General features: G+C 45.3%; 1 protein-coding gene across 2 annotated transcripts in view; it reads left to right on the plus strand.

The window, feature by feature from the left end:
• ARMH4 (armadillo like helical domain containing 4) overlaps positions 1 to 15,198 on the plus strand; it is a 114,445-nt gene that overhangs the window by 5,776 nt on the left and 93,471 nt on the right. Inside the window, exons 2-4 of one of the 2 annotated variants that reach the window (XM_024223846.2) lie at positions 6,887 to 8,339; positions 11,771 to 12,019; positions 14,005 to 14,235. In XM_024223846.2, the coding sequence (XP_024079614.2) occupies positions 6,902 to 8,339; positions 11,771 to 12,019; positions 14,005 to 14,235 (1,918 nt within the window). In that variant the 5' untranslated portion in view covers positions 6,887 to 6,901. The remainder of the gene's footprint in view (positions 1 to 6,886; positions 8,340 to 11,770; positions 12,020 to 14,004; positions 14,236 to 15,198) is intronic. The other variant, XM_026654267.1, reaches the window with a different exon arrangement.

The following is a 15,198-nucleotide window of genomic DNA, read 5'->3' on the forward strand; positions in this document are numbered from 1 at the left end:
CAGAAGTATTGGGAGCATAAGCTTTCGTGGGTAAGAACCTCACTTCTCACTTGCATCTGAAGAAGTGAGGTTCTTATCCACGAAAGCTTATGCTCCCAATACTTCTGTTAGTCTTAAAGGTGCCACAGGACCCTCTGTTGCTTTGCAGTTGATTACTAGTTAAAACCTGAATCGGCTTTGCTTTAAGCTTTCCACGGTTAATTTATTTAATACATTATATTATTTTATTTAAGAGGATAGCCAGGGGGATACTTGTAATGCTTCTTAGACGCAAAATCCAATCCAGCCTTTTTTTTTTTTTTAAAGCTATGTCAGGCCTTAAGCTTTGCTTAATCTTCTTTGAAATAGGTCCTTGCTGTCATTAACAAATTCTTAGGCCCCAATCCTGCAATGAGCTCTGTGCCGCTGTGCCTGCAACAGAGCCCTGTTCAAGTCAAGAGATCTAAGTTAAATTCCCGGCTGTCACAGACTTCATGTGTGACTTGGGCACATCAAACTCTCTGTGTCTCTGTTCCCGTTTGTAAAGTGGTGACGATAATACTGCTTGTCTTCTACGCTTTGTCTGCCTTGTCTATTGAGATTGTAAGCTTTTTCAGGTAAGGGGCACTGTCTCTCACTGTCTATGTACTGTATCTAGCACAACAAACCTCAGCTGGGACCTCTATGTACTTCTGTAATGCAAATTATGATAATACTGAGCAAGCACTGCATATCAACCAGTTACGTGCTATTAGTGGTGGTGGTGGAAAGGGGGAGCAGAACCCCCCCCCCCCACTTCACTTTAATACTTCCACTTGCTGGATCATTCAATGATTGCGGGTTCTGTTCATTCCCCCTGAAGCACCTGGCATTGGCCACTGTTAGAAGACAGGATACTGGGCTAGATGGATAATTGGTCTGACCCAGTATGGCCGTTCTTATGTTCTTAAGTAAATAAATACTTTAAGAGTTATACCTGTAAAAATGATATAATTAATTTGAGGGACACAGATGAAAAGATATATATTAAACCCACCCCCACACCTTCCCTTACCTGTTTTACAAAGAGTGCATTAGGCTATGTCTACACTGCGAGCTAGAGGTGTGATTCTCCTGCTTGTAGAAACGTATTTGTGCAAGCTAGCGCGAGTACAAATAGCAGTGTAGCCGTGGTAGCATGGGTAGCAGCAGGAGAGGCATAGCTGAGCTGAGCTGTGCCTAGTACATACTCTCCACAGGTTTGTACTCAGCACAGCTCAAGCTGTGCCTTCGCCATGGCTACCGGTGCTATTTATACTCGCACTAACTTGAGGAGAGATAGCATGAGGGTGTGTCCATGAGTAGGAAATCACATCCCTTGCTCATAGTGTAGACATAGGTTGAGAGGGTTAAATTTGAAAAACAATTTACAAATCTAATTTGCTTTTCGCTATTGTGGTATATTCGCTTTCGGAATTTCTTGCATGGAGCACACTAAAAATACCTTTGCAGTTGGTTTCTAGTCAGTTTCATCTCTGGGTTCTCTTGATTAATGCAAAGCTTGAGTGTCAAGCATTGTTAGGGAAGGTTTGTTTGATTTTTTTTTTTTTCCCCCCTAAAATTATTTCCATTGAACTTTTTTATATTCCATAGAAATATTTCTATATCTTATTTATGTGTTTATTTACAAACACTGCATTTTGAGTCAAATTTCCTTTAAAAAATCTTTTGAAAGGACTGTTCCACAATCTCCAAGTAATCTTAGCTGGCAAGCCCTGGGGGGAATGAGGTGAAAATAATCTGTATTCATACAGAAAGGCAGACACCTTCCATTAGGCATTATTGATTTTTTAATTTACACAATATACTTTTGTGCATCTTTTAGTCATTGGAAAGCACTAAGGGACTAGATTGCTAGATTAGCAATTAGATTAGATTAGAACATTCCCAGGCCTCAGATTTTGAACAGGAAAGGTGTTTTGCAGTCCAGACAGCAAGAAAAGGTGCAGTGAAAAGAGAAGTGAGGATTCCGCAGCGTTGTCAATTCTTGTGATTTTTATCACAGGCCTCATGATATTTGATGTTTCACTTACAGCACTAGCTCCTGAGTCATGTGAATACGTAAGAACCTAAAAAAAATTGTTTCATTAAAATAAAACAGTTTTTAGCCCTCATGTGTGCAAAGAAAAGCTTGAAAATGTGATGTGAGTGTACCCTAGAGGCTCAAAAACCAGAAGGCAAATAAAAAGATCTCCAAATATATTATTAAAAAAGCTCTCATGAATTGTAAGGCAACCTCATGATTTTGGATGTTGGGGGTTGGTAATAATGGGGTTGTAGTATCCTTTCTAAAATTAAAAATCCATGCTTCAGAATACCGTAAGATCTGTAAGGTTACTCTTGTATAGTTGTCAGTATTGGCTTTCAAGGAATGTTTTAGAGTAGACCATAGAATCACTTCACTTTCCTTGATTGTTTTAAACATCCTTATAGGAGTGTGGGTGGGAGGAAGGGAGAGGCATGTGTTTTGTGGTGGTGGATGTGGGTGATGTAAAGTGAAGAAGACAATCATGGTTGTAATATTGCAAAGGTAGACTAAGAATTTAACTAGTAATTTCCTGGCTTTTTAATGGTTGTGTTAGTGGTCTATGCACTTAAGAATCCTTAACTAGTTTTTAACAGTTTTTTTACCTTTCCGTTTGGTGGACTGTGAGGGTATGTCTACACTACGAAATTAGGTCGAATTTATAGAAGCCAGTTTTATAGAAATTGGTTTTATACAGTCGATTGTGTGTGTCCCCACATAAAATGCTCTAAGTGCATTAAGTCGGCGGACCGCGTCCACAGTACCGAGGCTAGCGTCAACTTCCGGAGCGTTGCACTGTGGGTAGCTATCCCACAGTTCCCGCAGTCTCCGCCGCCCATTGGAATTCTGGGTTGAGATCCCAATGCCTGATGATGCAAAAACAGTGTCGCGGGGGGTTCTGGGTACATGTCGTCAGGCCCCTCCCCCTCCGTCAGAGCAACGGCAGACAATCGATTTGTGCCTTTTTACCTGGGTTACCTGTGCAGACAACATACCATGGCAAGCATGGAGCCCGCTCAGCTCAGCTCACCGTCACCATATGTCATCTGGGTGCCGGCAGACGTGGTACTGCATTGCTACACAGCAGCAGCTAATTGCCTTTTGGCAGTAGATGGTGCAGTATGACTGGTAGCCGTCATTGGCTATCTGGGTGCTGGCAGACGTGGGGCTGCATTGCTATACAGCAGCAGCTCCTTGCCTTTTGGCAGTAGATGGTGTATTATGACTGCACTGACCAGGGACAGAGACTTTGGGGGTTGTTGGACTTTTGGGACTTCGGGTGGTTGCTGGACCCAAGAGACTTTGGGGGTGTTGGACTTTGGGGACTCTGGGTGATTTTTGGGTTGCTGGATTCAAGAACCAAAGGGAAAAGGACCCGGCCCCATTTGCTGGGGTGGGTCTTTTGCTCATGGTTTGTGTTATGAATCCTGTTTGTGGTGTTTTTTCCAATTTAATGCTGATGTCGTTTACCTCATGTCATTAAACATTTTCTGCTACACTCAGACTCCGTGCTTGCGAGAGGGGAAGTATTGCCTCCTAGAGGCCCCCGGGGGGTGGTATGTAATTGTCCCAGGTCACTGGGTGGGGGCTCGAGCCGGTTTTGCATTGCGTTATTGAAACGGAACCCCTAGATACAGAACCCGGCCCTTGTTGCTGCCAACTTAGATGGGCAGAAGGGTTACAGACGCTTGCTTTTAAACCATGTGTAATATTTACAAAGGTACACTCACCAGAGGTCCCTTGTGTGCCCTCAGGGTCTGGGAGCACGCCTTGGGTGAGTTCGGGGGTTACTGGTTCCAGGTCCAGGGTGATAAACATATCCTGGCTGTTGGGGAAACTGGTTTCTCCGCTTCCTTGCTGTGAGCTATCTTCATTGTCTTCATCATCATCTTCCTCATACCCCGAACCTGCTTCCCTGTTGCATGATTCTCCATTGATGGAGTCAAAGCACACGGTTGGAGTAGTGGTGGCTGCACCCCCTAGCATGGCATGCAGCTCCATGTAGAAGCGGCATGTTTGCGGCTCTGCCCCGGACCTTCCGTTTGCCTCTCTGGCTTTGTGGTAGGCTTGCCTTAGTTCCTTAATTTTCACACGGCACTGCTGTGCGTCCCTGTTATGGCCTCTGTCCTTCATGGCCTTTGAGACTTTTTCTAATATTTTGCCATTTCATTTATTGCTACGGAGTTCAGCTAGCACTGATTCGTCTCCCCATATGGCGAGCAGATCCCGTACCTCCCGTTCGGTCCATGCTGGAGCTCTTTTGAGATCCTGGGACTCCATCATGGTTACCTGTGCTGATGAGCTCTGCGTGGTCACCTGTGCTCTCCACGCTGGGCAAACATGATATGAAATTCAAAAGTTCCCGGGGCTTTTCCTGTCTACCTGGTCAGTGCATCTGAGTTGAGAGCGCTGTCCAGAGCGGTCACAATGAAGCACTGTGGGATAGCTCCCGGAGGCCAATAACATCGAATTCCATCCACACTACCCCAAATCCGACCCGCAAAGGCCGAGTTCAGCGCTAATCCCCTCGTCGGAGGTGGAGTAAAGAAACCGGTTTAAAGGGCCCTTTAAGTCGAAAAAAAGGGCTTCGTCGTGTGGACGTGTCCAGGCTTAATTCGATTTAACGCTGCTAAATTCGACCTAAACTCGTAGTGTAGACCAGGCCTGAGGACTGTTATTATATATTTGCCTTGTGGTAACACCTATCCACCCCAGTCAGGGCTCTGTTATACTGTACACAAAAATACAGTCCCTGCCCCTAAGAGCTTAGCATGTGATGATACACAATAGATGGATGCAACAAACAGAGAGAGGAGGGAACACAAGGTAACAGTCCAATCTAGTATAATAAGCAGCTATCTCAGCACAGCCACCAACTGCCTAGCCATTTTATATACATAGGTACAAGTGTGTCTGTATTTTTTAATATATAAAACCACAAAATACTATGTTAAAAGAACATTATTAAGGTTGTAAAGTCAATCACTCACAAGTTAGGAAATGCCAGAGCTAGGGGTGTCTGTGCAATCTTCATGCATTCCCCTTGGGTGTATGCATTATGATAATTCCATGACTATATAGTATTTTTTCCACAGAACCCCAGCCTTCTTGCTTATCCAGTCATAGCCTCCCCTCCACCCATCTCCCAGTTGCAGTCTCCTTGCCCTGCCACTTCCAATTTCTCTCCCTGCCCACCTCCAGTCCATGTATCACCAGACTCCTTTTCCCAATCTACTCTTCCCCCTCCTGAGGCTGCCTCGTGTCCAGTCTCTGCATTTGAATCAGGCACCTTTTCCTCCTTGCTGCATGGGTGCCAGCAGAGGATCATTGAGAACTCAGGAGAGAGAGGTTCCCTGCTGTCTGTTCCAGTGCCTGGCCCCATCCTGGCCTGGAGCCAGTGGTGCTGGAACAAGGGATGTTGGGGGTGCAGCCTCACCCCCTGGCTTGAAGTAGTAATAACAAACACAAAATATATGGTTTCCATCGTCAGCACCCCCACTATAAAAATTGTTCCCGCAACCCTGCTTGGATCACCCATGACAGGGGAAGTTCAGCTTTGCCCCTGTGGCCCCGGGCTGGAGGAAGCATGCTTACTCATTCTGTGGGGATGTCCCACCATGTACAGTCTGGTCAACCGTAGGAGCTGAGAGAGGCTAGCGTGCTCAGTGAGGACAGTCTTTAGAGATTTTAGCAGCTAAAATACAAGGAGTCTCTATTGAGCTTATACAAATTGCAATTTTCCCCCCCAAACGCTTATAACTTGGCCAAATTAGGGTGGGTTTTTACGGGGCCAGCAAAAAGCACATCTCTGACACACAGGCCAATTCCTGCTGTATTTCACGTTCCTGCTCCAAAGCCTCAGAGTGCTAGAGCTTCTCAAATTAAAAGCCAACAGAATGTTTTTAACATGGGGAAAACAATGCATTTTCCCCTCATTCTCAGAAACAGCAGAACCATTTAGGCTGAAATTTTCCCCCAAAATTCAACTTGAGGCAGACACCTGGCAAGTAAAATTTCAGCCCAAATGGTTAAAATTTGGCAAAGTTATAAGTGGCTGAAAACAAGTCTGATAAAGGGAAGTGTCTGGCAACCTTCAAAATAGGCAGCATTACCTGCTCTGCCTATTGTGTGTGTATATATAACATTTCTATATTTCAATAGATCATATTAGGATTACTCTTCTATCACACAGCATGGTGGGCATGTGTATACATACATAGACATGTTGCCTGATAGTCTGCAGGAATTTTTGTAACCAGATATTCAGAGTATATTTCACCACTGGGAGAACAATGATACTTAGCATTGAGGTAGCATTTTATATCTTCAAAGTGGTTGTGATACATTAAGGCCTGACCAAGCAAAGCACATAAGTATGCTTTGCACATGCATAATTTTAAGCATGGGAACAGTTCCACTGACGTAGGTGGGGTTACTGACATGCTTAATATTACACACATACTTGCGTCCTTTGCTGGATCAGACCCCAATTGGTTAATCTTCTTCACACCCTGTGAGATAGGTATATGTTGTATGCTGAGCGTGTCAATGTCAAAAGTGGCTGAGAACTCAGGAGGATATGTCTCTAGGTACTAGAGCACACAGAAATAAAATGAAACCCAGAATGCAGCAGGAATGAGTGAAATAGGTTGTGTTTATAGCAGGGATGGAAAAAAAGTAGTGGCAGTTCCTGACTGGCATCCTCACCACAAATTACCTTAGAGACTATTAACCTGTCCCATTATCAAGGTGACCCACTTACCTGCATTTATCTTAATTTAAAGTGTTAATTTGAAGCATGTAAAAGTGACACATTTGTATATTGTGTTTTTCTTTTCCTAGGACTCATTTTCTGAAATGATCAACTCTGCAAATTTCTGTGCACATCTTTCTTCCGATATGAGCAGATCAATAGGATTTCACATTTGCGTGGTCCTATGCAGCATCCTGCTCAGCTCCACCAGCCTGCAATGTCTAACCTTTCAGAAACCGGAGAAAGTCACAGTACGGGTCCAACAAACTGCATTGGCAGGGAATGGGCTAGAAGACAAGAGGATGAGCATGCAAAGCTTGGAAAATAACGTAGGCCCTTCTGAGCAATCGACCAGTGTTGCTGTCTCAGAAGAGCCATCTGGAGTGTCAACAGAGCCATCTGGGACGTCATTAAACAAGATCTTCACTGCTAAAGGAGAAACGCAGCACACAAGTCTTAGTGATAATCTTTTCATAGGCAGTCAGAGCCTCGATGTTTACCCCCCTACAGTGTCAATGGTTGTGGCAGATGAAAGTGAGTTCAGTCCCACTGGCTCAAGCAAAGAGTCGAGTGAAAATGGGCTACTGAAGGCCATGCTAACTACAGCTTTGACTACTCTCAATCCGGACATTGAGGCTGATGTGCTCAGTAGTACTGTGTTCAAGATGACAGTAGGGGGTAGCACAGAGGCCGGACATAGTTTTATTAGCGACCTGGATAAGCACTTTTTTAGGATGGATGCTATAGAAGGAGGGAAGAAGGCAGATGGTAGTTCCGACCTCTCAGCTACACCCCAGCTTAGCAATGAAGAATTGCCAACTCTGCACCCCAGAACCCAAAACTTAGAAGTGGTGAGTGACTACCCCACAAGCCCTTTACTTTTGGCTCATCAAACAGCTGATTCTGAGCCTGGAACACTGGAGCCAAATGTAGGGAGCCCTTTGCAGTTGACAGATGCCCGTGCCTCCGCCCTCACTGCAAAACAGACATTTGTATCCACTGATGCCTCCCTCAATTTGGAAACAAAAACGGACAGCAGGCAAGGAAGCTTGCGAGTGGCAGCTAGTGCTGTCACAGGTGCTCCAGCTGTCTCTGTACTGAGCGATGATTGGGATGATACAAAATTAGGAACTATAAGTCAGGTAAGAGGCTCAAAGCATGAGGAGGAAAAACAGAACGATGTGATAGCGGAACCTCCTTGGACAACGGGAGGAGAGGATGATGAAGATGATGTGAAAAGAGGCATGCCGTTTACAGCTTCTGCATATGCAACAACCGTGAAACTAGAAAAAAACATGGACCCTGGGCCAGCACAGGTGTCAATGCAGGGGGAGGTGATGCCAACAGTTTCCGCTGGCCAAACTTCGGTTTATCTCACAAGTCCCTTGGCAGAAGCTGACGTGACTGCTATAAACACAAAGAAAAATACAGAACCAGTCACAATGGATGATAGGAAAAGTGTCTCCTTGTCATTGCCAGAGACTGTTACTATGACGGACACAAAATCCAATAGCTTCCTTACCCTGGGAAATTCATTAAAAGGTAACTTGCCTACCCACATTGAAATAAAAACCTACACTTGCTCTCCAACACGGGTATTGGGAGAAGCACCTTTGTTACTGATTTGTCTCCTTACAATCAAAGAACAAAAACGAACAAAGATGGCTTTGATTTATAGCTAGAGGCTAACCTGCATCTGCAGTATAAATGTTTAAAGGGATGCTGTTATAGCTATGAGTAACAGCTAAGATTGCTAGAAATGAATGAAATGACTAAATATACTTTTTCAGTGCATTTTGAGCTTTTGACAGCACCTCATGTATAATCATAGAATCGTAGAACTGAAAGGGAGGTCATCTAGTCCAATCCCCTGCAGTCATGGCAGGGCTAAGTATTATCTAAACCATCCCTGACAGGCATTTGTCTGACCTGCTCTTAAAAAGCTCCAATGATGGAGATTCCACAACTTCCTTAGGCAATTTATTCCAGTGCTTAACCACCCTGACAGTTAGGAAGTTTTTCCTAATGTCCAACCAGTTTCACTCTTTTGTTGATGATCAGTTCAAGCCTCCCGAACTGAGGTGAGATCACTCTCATGCACTGAGCTGATATGTATGCTCTACCTCATGCCCTGGGGAGAGAATGTATACCAGCAACAGAAGCAGCAAAGCTGAAACTGAAAAGGCAGAAGCAGACGGACACATGGGGGTTAGAGCTGTGCCCGAGTGTCTGATGAATTTTCTCTCTATATAACCATCACTGGGGGAGGAGAAAGAAAAAAGAAATATAAAAACTGTTTTAAGGAGACTTTTAAAAATTTCTGTGCATAGAACACCATTTATATACTATCAAAAACTTGGGTGGGGGGGTTTGTTAGTAAAAAATTCAAGTTGACACTGTCCCTTTAGTGTATGGGTGTGTGTGTGTTTGTGTATTCCTGCATTCACTGTTCCATAAAGTAGGAACTTCAGAGCTTCTACTGGCGCCATTCAGTCTATGGGCCAAATTCAGCCCTGGCGTAAGCAAGTGCAACTCCAGTTGGCTTCTGGGGTCGTACCTGTCTTTAAATTGTGTGATGGCTGTAAACTTAAACTCAAGTGCTGGGGGTGTCAACACAGTGAAGCATCTTCAAGCCAGGTACAAATGTTTCTGTAGTCAGTTTTATCTGTAGCCTGTGACTTTGGAGAATCTGAAGGCTCAGTGCAATGATTCCACTGGAACAGCAAGAGCAGGTAATGGAGGGCCTGGAGCCACTGATGTTGTCTGAGGCTAGGTCTACACTACAGCGGGGTTCCGACCTAAGATACGCAACTTCAGCTACGTGAATACCGTAGCTGAAGTTGCGTATTTTAGGTCGGCTTACCTGGCGGTGAGGACGGGGGAAAGCCGACCGCTGCCGCCGACTCCGCTGCCGCCTCTTGCCGAGGTGGATTTCCGGAGTCCACGGCAGAGCGATCAGGGATCGATTTTACCGCGTCCTCACGAGATGCGGTAAGTCGATCCCCGATAGACCGATTGCTACCCGCCGGATCGGCGGGTAGTGAAGACATACCCTTAGATGATGTGGGAATGGAAGAGTTGTTGACCTTCAGCCTCTTCGTCCTGGAGCAATTGCTGCTGCTCAAGAAGTTTGCAGACAGCTCAAAATTCTGTGATCTGGCTCAGATTCATTGGCAGTTTTTGTGAGCTTGCAGAGGCTCTGGTTATAGGTTAGAATTGAGTCACTTTGGGAAAACTGCCTGGGCAAGGATTGCACAGAGGTAGTCTATGCCTTCCTTGGGTCTGTGCATAGCAGTTCCCCACAGCTGTAGTATTTATATTCAAGAGGAACTAGACAGAACAACCAATGCGTCACTGAGGTGGGAGTGTATTTTAAACCATACAAAACTGAAAATGAGAAAGAAAACAGATTCCTTCCATGGAACAGTGCAACGGTGCTTTTTCATGCAATGAACAGTGGATGCTGCTGCTATTATTTGTTGTTGTTATTTTATTTCTTAGTATTACCGTAGTGCCTAGAAACCCTAGTCATGGGGTAGGACCACATTGTGATAAGTCCTGTACAAACTCAGCCTTCCCACCTCAAGATGTGCAAAAAACTTGACACCCCACCTCTGCGCCTGGAAAACAAAACAAAGAAAATGTTTGTTTTGATTCTGCTTTTACAGGAGTTTAGTATCAGTGGGGTAGCCGCATTAGTCTGTATTCTCATTGTTTTTACAGGAGTTTGTTAATCCATTACATTTAAGGCTAAGATTTTGTCACATATTTTTAGTAAAAGTCACCGACAGGTCACGGGCAATAAAGAAAAATTCACAGAAGCCGGTGACCTGACCGTGACTTTTTCTGAAAATATGTGGGACAAAATGGGGAGCTGTGGAGTCCCCACAGCACCCGCAGCAGCTGCAGGGGCCCTGGCTTGGAGTTCAGGAGGCCCCCACCACCTGTGGGGGCTCAGAGTTCCAGGGTCCCCCACCGCCTGTGGCTAGAAGATCCAGGGGCCCCTGCTGCCTGTAGCAGCTGGGAGCTGCGGGGTACCCCCTGCTGGCAGTGACTCAAAGCTCCAGAGGGCCCCCACTGCCTGCGGTGGCCAGGATCTCCAGGGTACCCACTGCCCGCGGCGGCTCAGAGCTCCTGGTGGCCCCACCGCCTGTGGTGGCTGGGAGCTGCGGGCTACCCCGGTCGCCCGGGAGCTGTGGGGTATCCCCACTGCTCACAGTGGCCAGCAGCTGTGGGGTACCCCCACCACTCCTGGCAGCTTGGAGCTCGGGGGCCCCACAGGCGGCGATGGTACCCCGCAGTTCCCAGCTGCTGCTGGTGGTGGGGCCCCCGGGAGATCTGATCTACTGCGGGCTGAAGTCACAGAGGTCTCTGGAAGTCACGGATTCCATGAGTTCCGTGACGTTCATGACAAAAGCGTAGACTTAATTATATTCTGTAGTCACTGTGAATTATTGCTCTAAACTGGTTCCCTTTGTTTATTGCTCTGTGGATTATCCCAAATAATAGAGCTAGTAATGTGTAAAAATACCTGTGGTGGTGTGTTTTTGTTTTGTTTTAAGATACTTTTTCCAGAATTGGGGGGGGTTAATACATTTTTGAGAGCTGATTATTGATCTTTTACTAATCACTGAGGGCCTGATTCTGCCAAGCTCATTCACACTGAAGAGTGCTTCAGGTTCTAGTCCTACTCTGAGCGCCTCACAGAGCTCATTGCAGGCTCAAGGCCTTATTTAGTTATTAGTTGCATTTATCTGAAGGGAGCTCCATGTGGAGAAAGGGTGGCAGAATTGGACCCTTATAGGCTAGGAAAAAAACCAAACCCTTTAGTTGTTCCCATTCAATATTTCTTTTACCTCTTCCTTTTTGCTTTAAATTTCTTGTAACTTTTTTGGCTAGGGAGTTCCACAATTAATATACAAGAAGTCGGTGGTAATTTTCAAAATCAAAGCTGAAAAACGTTACTGCCATAGGTGTTACTCAAGAGACGATGACAGCCAGTCAAGAAACTGATGCCACCTTGCCAGTCGTGACACCAGCATGCTTTGCTGTACACGAGACCACAAGTGAAGCAAGCGTGACAGAGGAAGAAAGCGAGGGGGCAACCCTGATACCGACTGTTTCTAGTGTAGCCCAGCTGTCGAAAAAGTCAGAACACTCAGCCACTACTGTCGCCTTTGCTGCCACCCATTTGTCTATTGCAAAAACCCCAGATGCTGAAGGTAGGGTTTTCTGCTTTCATTTCATCTATAAGCTTTACTTTTTTCTTTAGGATAAATAAAATATTACTGATCTTGTTGTTCCTGTGCCAGAAACAACTTTAATTGAGATGTCTCCTGCTGCACATTATCAGCTCACTATTCTCATTGCAAAACAAGCTTGCCCTGCTAGAATATTTGTGGTGTATTCTCCTCCTCTCCATGGATTGGTTCGGTTGTTCTGGGGTCCTGTCTACCCTACAAAAATCACAATGTTTTGTAATTTGGCTATGGCCAAACTATGTTGTAACATATTTTTGGCTTGCTACTGTGACTGGGGAAAAAACCCTGTTTACAATCATATTAGAGAACCAGGTTTTAACCTTGGTAGATACCTAGATTAAAACCTGGTTCTCTAACATAACTGATTTTTCTTCTCCTCACAAGCAAGAATCAACCATCATATAACATGCTTTAGCCACAGCTAGGTTTAAATACGGTGATTTGGGTGGGGGCAGAGTGACACCAGAAACTTCAGCTAGAGCAGAAGATGGCTGCTGGCTTTCGTGAGTGAGGGTTCAGGGAGCACCCTATCCTTGTGCTCCTCCCTGGTTGCCAGTTCATTTCAGAGGCATTGGCCTTTGTCTTCCAGTCCCTAAGTGGTTTGTGTCCTTGCTTCTCTAGCCATCACTCCTCTTAAACACGTCAGGGTATGCAGGCCTCTTGGCAGTGTGTTATGGGCAAGGAGGTCAAAGGCAGCTGAGGTGGAGTTCATGGGAGTCAGATGTGTCAGATTAGCCTTCCTCTAATGCAGCCATGCAGGGGCGCAGAGGGATGTAAGAACTGCCCATGTCTTCTGTGTTCGTGCTGCCTCAGTAGTGGCTCTGGGTGCAGGGGGAAGAGCAAGGACTCCGCTCCTGATACTCTCACCCACGAACTAATGGGTGGAGAAGGATGGAGAGTGAGCAGGGATGCTCCTCCCACCTGCCCTAGTGCAGCTGGGAGCTCTTCCTTGGACAATATGGCTACAGCTTCTCCTTCCTTGGGACTGAGCCCAAAGGGATGTGAGACTAATTACTAGCCTTTTGTTGTGGGGAATTATTGAAAGAGCTTTATCTTTGGCAGGCATTTGATGGGATTTTCTTTACTGTATCTACTGGGTTTCCTGATGGACCTTCTAAAGCCTTTAGGGCTGGATTCTGGCTCCCCCAGAAGTATGGCCTAGGGGTGGTATAGAGCTGCAGGAGGACTTCTTGCTAACTTAACCAGAATTCCACCTGGCAGCAGCCAGGGAGTGCACACCCACTGCATGAGAAACTCCGTCACCCTTGCAAAGAGCGCGGCCTAGGTTCCCCTTCACACCAAGCTAGTGCTGCAAAACTAACTAACCAAAAATCCAGCCAAGGCGTTCATACAGTAGAAACCACTTATAATGAAACACCACCAATGGCAAATCTAGCCAGGGAGTCTCCTTTTGCTTTGGTGCTCTACAGTGTGAAAACTGCCGTTTGGGTCAGAGTGAGGTTGTTTGGTAGGAAAAAAATGACTCCTTTCTAAAAAAATGACTCCTTTTTAAGAGTCCCACTGTAATTAATTTGCTGCTAGAGTTTAATTATAAATTTATCATCCCTAATATTTTATCTCTGCAATAAACAATTAGATCTGTCTCTTGGTTTATAACTTGATTTATGCCTTTGAAGTGCTCCGATCTTGCCTCAGTGTAGCGACTGGCATCCCCAGAAGCAACATAAAGTAAAACTAACAGAAGGCTTGTTACAGGAGATCTCCCACACGCAGAGAGCTGTCCCTTGGGGAGTACTGGGTTTCATTCATTGCACCATCTCGCAGAGAGATCTTTGTGCATAAATGATAACGGAATTTAATAATTCCTTTTTGTTTAAAGTTAAGCCTCCCTTTAAGAATGAATTCTTTAATAATTACTGGTATTAATGCTGCACAGTTGGCCTGCAATAATTATCGTGGTGGGTATTTATGCTTCCTGTTTTCAGTAGTCTTAACAGACCTGGTCACTGTCTCAGATGAGGAAGCAGTCACTGCTCTTCCCGAATCCTCAGAGACCCTCGCTGGAATGAGAATGCAGGTGGAGGAGCTGACCCGCAGAACTGCGACCCTGGCAACTCCAGCTTTGATGGCATCTTCTGTAAGGAGAACTGTTGTTCCATCTGTGAGGCGGATTAGCACAGCTGTCACCTACGGATTGGACCGGCTGGAGTCGGAAGGTACACATGCTCTGAAGGCTAGCGCGCAGGCTGGTTTGGTGTGAGATGGTGCGCCTGGGTTAGGATGTGGTACTTGATTTTTCTTCACTTTTGTAATTTTGACTGGGAGACAGATCTATGTACATTTCTTACAGGTGCAAATAAGGAGAGACAGGAAAATGTATCCCCCTTTCCCAGGGACACAATGGACAATTAACACTGCATTGTGTAACTGAGCATAATTATTGATTTTTTTGATAGAATTGTATGCTGGAACAACTTGAAGTGCGGGGGAGGAGGAACATTCCACGACATCCCAGTACTACTTGTTATTGGTGATGATAACCAATGGTGTAAAGGCTCATTTTGGTGCCTCTGTCCTGCACAAGTAACACAATGACCATAATAATGTATTTAAAACTATATTCAAGCAATTTGAGCCCCCCTATATTGAAACCCAGTGTCTTCCGCAAAGAGATGCTGTTAACGCTCCTGAACAGCGTAAGGAAAAGAGACAATCTTGAGCCCTGGGTGCCTCGCAGTCATAGAATCATTGAATATCAAGGTTGGAAGGGACCTCAGGAGGACATCTAGTCCAACCCCCTGCTCAAAGCAGGACCAACCTCAACTAAATTATCCCAGACAGGGCTTCATCAAGCCTGACCTTAAAAACCTCTAAGGAAGGAGATTCCACCACCTCTCTAGGTAACCCATTCCAGTGCTTCACCACCCTCCTAGTGAAAAAGTTTTTCCTAATATCCAACCTAAACCTCCCCCACTACAATGTGAAATCATTACTCTTTGTTCTGTCATCTGCCACCCCTGAGAACAGTCTAGATCCATCCTCTTTGGAACCCCCTTTCAGGTAGTTGAAAACAGCTATCAAATCCCTCCTCATTCTTCTCTTCTGCAGACTAAACAATTCCAGTTCCCTCAGCCTCTCCTCATAAGTCATGTGCTCCAGCCCCCTAATCATTTTTGTTG

This window comes from Terrapene carolina, unplaced genomic scaffold (genome assembly GCF_002925995.2).
Source record: "Terrapene carolina triunguis isolate 2854851 unplaced genomic scaffold, T_m_triunguis-2.0 Scaffold189, whole genome shotgun sequence".
Lineage (NCBI taxonomy): Eukaryota > Metazoa > Chordata > Testudines > Emydidae > Terrapene > Terrapene triunguis.